Raw genomic sequence first — 4,660 nt, 5'->3', positions numbered from 1 at the left:
ACCAGGCGCCGGGCCAGGGCGCGCCCACCCCGCAGACCCGGGCGGGAAGACTGAGGCCGGGCAGGACTGGGCTCGGTCGCGCTCCCAGCCCCGGGCAGGGGGAGTCACCGCGCCTACCACTTCGGGAGAACACGGAGGTGGCCGGCCAGGGCTCACAGTTTCGGTTTAGAGGCAAAACGTGCCAAGCCCAGCTGGGCTCGGAGGCCCACTTCCTGGGGTATTTTTCTGCTTGTGGATCTTAGTTTGGGGAAAGAAAAAACTTTGTTTTCCTTAGTGCAGATCCTTAGAGGCCTGGGAGGCGGGGGCGTGCTCCTGGGGGTATCCCCAAAGGAGCTCTCCCTGCAAGGCCTGAACATGTCAGAGACAGCCCGAGCCCACCTCACTGTGTGGTCCCAGGTGCCCCCCTCGACCTCCCTGGACCTTGAGCTGCGGCGGCGACTGGACAGTCATGGGCTGTAGCTCCCTACCCCCCACCTCGCCTGCGTCTTTAAGTGCCCCGAGCTTGGCGTTGGCTCCAGCACAGCCGGTAACAGCCGTGGCACGGTGGCCAGGTTTCGTCATAAACCGGTCTTTTAATTGCTACAGGGCAGCAGAAGAAGAGGGAAAAAAAAAAAAGAAAGAAAGAAAAGGCAAAGATTTGTCAGGGCTGGGTGGTGGCGCCTGCTGCACAGAGAGGAGGCTCTGTTTCTGCAGAGGAGCCTGGAGCCGCCAACGGGGCTTAAGCAACACTTCCCGGTGCGCCGGGGCTGCTGCGGGAGCCCGCGTGTGACCCGGCCAGAGGTCCCCGTGCTTCTCAGAAGCGGAAATACACGAGAAACCAGAGGCTTCAGGATTTTATTACAAGGCCATTACAGTAGAAATAAAAATATATGTATCTTGTAAGCTTTCCATCTCTCAGTGGTTCCAGAAACAAGTGCAAGTAACAAAATAGACTGTAGCATTTGCAAACTGGGAGTGCGTGGGGACAGAGCCACATCAGCCCCGACTCCCGAGTCCCGAAGGGTAGTCCTGTCGAGGGTGCAGACCCTCGGTCAACCGCGTCCCACTTGCAGAAGTCCGCTCCAGTCCCGGGGGTGGCGATGCCACAAGCCTCAGCCCGCCCCGCAGCGTAGGGTCCAGACCCACCATGCCCGGGGAGGCCGCTCCCTGCTCCAGCTTCTGCTCTGTCGCAAGGCCTGAGCTCCAGGGTCCCCTCTCCTGCTGGCCTGGGTCCCCCTCTTCTCCTCTCGGTGCCTGCCGCTGGCGCTGCTCCTGGCCCACGCCCTGGGGGTGGCCACACACGTCCCCTCTCCTCTCCTCAACCTCCAGTGATTCCGCCCCCGGTGGTCTCGTGGGTTTTGGTTGTTTTGGGGGGTTGTTCTAGGGGGGAGGGGGGTCAAATATTTATTTTTATTTTTTTGGCAGCAACTCCACAGGTTCTGATGCTGGGAAGGGCCTCAGCGTTCCTGGAGGGAGATGTAGGGGACCCACTGGTTGTTCCCTCGGCTTTCTTCGCAGTAACTGGCGACCTCCACCAAGCCGTGGCTCTTCCAGGCGTCCGTGTGAGGGTTCTGTGGCGGCGGAAAAAGGAGTTGAATGGGAGCCCCAGGGCTGGGCGGGGAGCCTCCCTCTCCTGGGGCCCCTTTGGGGAAAACAGGCAGACTCAAAACAGTTCTCTGGGTGACGAGGCTCTGGCCGAGCAGCCCATGGGACATGCCAAACATGTCTGGATGCTGAGCTGCTGCAGGACAGGCTGGCCGGACTTTGTTGACAAACACCGGCCCAGGTGTCTGGGTGCGGCGGGGCAGGGCAGCGGCCTGGCTTACCGTGACCAGGAGGCAGTGTAGGTCTCGGGCCTCAGTGGTGCCCTGGGTCTCGGCCGGCTCTCCCAGCAGCTGTGCCAGGCGCTGCATGCCCGACACCCGCACGATGTTTATGTCGTTGTCACAGCAAAAGGACTGGATGAGTGTGAAGTGGATTTGCAGGGCAATATCATCCTCCTCCTCCTCGTCGATGGCCAGGAGGCACAGGACCACGCTGTCAGGGTCCCTGAGGGGGCCAAAGAGAGAGGGTGGGTCAACTTGGGACGGGAGAAGGGCCACCCTGCACGGGGAGTTTGCGGAAAAGGAGGATGCAAGAGCAAACAGAAACCGCACGGGTGCAGAGGATGGCGCCTGCAAGCTGACAGAGGTGGGGAGGAGACGGAGGTCACACGGCTCAAAGTGATGGCGGGGGACGCAGGGCCCCATGGGGCCCGGCGCTTGCAAACCATGCAGCTAGAGAACGTGCAGCCCTCTTCTCCCCGCAAAAGCAAGAGACCCTGAGTCCACAGCGGGGGCCCCTTAGGGAAGTCCCAGCCCCGTGCAGGAGAAAAGGTGCAGGGAGCGTGCACAGCACGGCGGGGACGTCCCCACCCGCGCCCAGCCCGGGACAGGGTCTGACTCACACATTCATCAGCTTGGCCGACTCGTACACCCCCACCGTGAGGCGGTCCTGGCGCTGCGCGGCCACCAGCAGCTCCTCCACGGCGGCAGTCACCATCTGCATCCTGAGACCACGGGACAGGAGGGTCAGCGCCAGGGGGGCCACCGGGCGGGCGCTGTTTTTCCCTCCCGGCCCGGCCCAGCCGACCTCAGGCAGCGGGGAACCGCAGCTACTTACCTCTGTGCCGCGTTGTCGCACGCCACGAGCTCTTCCAGCGTCATGTTGCAGTTATAATCCACAGTGGACGCAGTGCCACGACAGTCCCAAGGGAGAAATCGCAAAATCCGAGCTCGAGAGCCCAAAATCGTCCCCCAGCGCCGGAGGGTCCAAGACCTTCGGGAGGCAGCAAAATCCCAAAAACAACAGGCGGAGAAAAAGCTGGCAAAGTCCTCAGCGAAAACAATCCACGCAGCCCCGGAGCCGACGCGCGCGTCCTCAGCCTCGGCGATCTGTAGTCCGCGGCCGCCGGCGCCGCCTTTTATAGACTCGCCGGTCAGGGGCGTGGCCTCGACGAGACCGTCCGCCCTTCCTACTGGCGGAAAAACAAAGGCCGGGGCATCGAGCGCTGCGGTTGGGCGGCCGCGGCGAGGGGGCGGGGCGCCGGGCGGGGGCGCCCCACGTGGGGGCGAGAGCTGGGACCAGGGCGCGGGGGGGCCGCGAGTACCAGAAAACGAAAAAAAAAGCAGAAGTTTTCCTGCTGATTTCCCGGCAGCCGCGCCGCGGTTCGGGGCGCGCGCGGGATTTCCAGCGCGCGAGGCGGCCCCGACTCTCGGGGGGGTGGGGAGCGGCTGGAATCCCCTCCCCGTCCCTGGAGAGTCCCTGGTCCGCATCTTTCCCAGGCTCTGCTGGGGGTTGCACGGAGAAGGGACCCGGTTTGCAAGCTGAACCCTCCTAGGTAGGGGGTCTCTCCTGGCTGCGGGGACCCCAGACCCCCCGAGTGACTTAGCTCCTCTGGGCCTCTGTGTTCGCATCTGATTAATGGAATGCACCGAGAGCCTGGTTGGATTGGGGGTCGCAGTCAATAAAGCAAGGGGCGCTTAGCGCTCCGTAAGGGTCAGCAGGTCACCTCGAGGCCCCCCAAAGTGAGAGCTGCAAGAGGCAGCCTCGGTGTCCCCCACTTGTCCTCATGAGCCTGGAAGCAGCATTCACTCAGAGGGCTATACAGTAAGTGCCCAGTAACTGTCAGCTGGTGGTCGCAGTAGGCCCCCCCGAAAGCAGGGGCTGCAAAACCCGAGGCTCCCAGGAGTAGAAGCCGGGCCGCCCCTTCCCTGCCCCCCGCGAGTTTCAGGGTAGGGTGCGCGTGGGAGGCGCAGGTGGCCTGGCCGGGCGGGCTCGGGGCTGAGCGGCCGGGGCGCCCCCTGCCGGCTGCCTCGCACCTGACCGCGGGGGGGATACCGAGGCCCGGGAGAAAGCAAGGGGTGGAAGTGACTCCGGCCTGCTCTGCACGCTGCCGCCTCGGACCCACGGGCAGTGGTGACGGCCACTCAATCCTTCCGTGCAGGGTGGGCGCCGACAGCTATTGAGCGCCTAGTGTGTACCCCGCGCCCCCTCTCTATTGTGCACCATTTAATCAAGGAGCTGGAAAGCAGACGCTGTGCTCGTCCGCATGATGCAAAAAGGACAACTGAGGCCTGGGGAGGCCACAGGCACAGGCTGGTCGTGGGTGTCGCAGCCACAAGTGCGCGCCAGGCCAGGCCGCACGCAGCGACAGCCGCCAGCTCCTCTGCCGCCCGGGGAAGGCGGTTCACGACTGAGGCGCGTGTGGGACTGTCTCCCACGGTCGGTCGGGGGCTCCCGGGTGACTCACATCTGTGTCCCCTCCCCCGCCAGCCTGGGGCCTGGCCTCGGCCCCGCGGCTCGGCTCCCCCGGCTCCCGGCCCGCAGGGCCGGCTGACGCATCTCACCACCTCCGCGTCGCCCACCGCGGGGGACGCGAAATGTCCCCGGGTCTGCGAGGCGCGGCGGCGCCACCTCGTGACCGTGCCGGGTCACTGCGCCCGCAGCGCCGGAAGGGACCAGCCCGCGGGGACAGAGAGGGGAGGGTGACCAGGGCGGGGACTGGGGTGACAGCTGCAATATTTTATACACACGATATTTTACACGTGCCACATCTATTTTATAGATGCAATATTTTTAAAAAGTCAAATTGAACAAATCAGCACCGTGCTCTAACCAACCCACACGCTCGATTTCAACC

The 4,660-nt window shown here is 63.9% G+C and overlaps 1 protein-coding gene across 1 annotated transcript; it reads right to left on the bottom strand.

Moving 5' to 3' along the window:
- Window positions 1–818: 818 nt before the first annotated feature.
- On the bottom strand, window positions 819–2,900 carry GADD45B (growth arrest and DNA damage inducible beta). Its single transcript, XM_063111736.1, has 4 exons — window positions 2,641–2,900; window positions 2,426–2,527; window positions 1,806–2,028; window positions 819–1,550 (listed from the first exon to the last, which is right to left on the bottom strand). Exons 1-4 carry the CDS (start codon window positions 2,682–2,684, stop codon window positions 1,437–1,439), a joined length of 483 nt encoding a protein of 160 aa, XP_062967806.1. The 5' UTR covers window positions 2,685–2,900; the 3' UTR covers window positions 819–1,436.
- Window positions 2,901–4,660: the final 1,760 nt, after the last annotated feature.

The sequence above is a fragment of the Cynocephalus volans genome, chromosome 10, assembly GCF_027409185.1.
Source record: "Cynocephalus volans isolate mCynVol1 chromosome 10, mCynVol1.pri, whole genome shotgun sequence".
NCBI lineage: Eukaryota > Metazoa > Chordata > Mammalia > Dermoptera > Cynocephalidae > Cynocephalus > Cynocephalus volans.
Note: the sequence above shows the minus strand (reverse complement) of the source record. Positions and strands in the feature narration are given on the sequence as shown.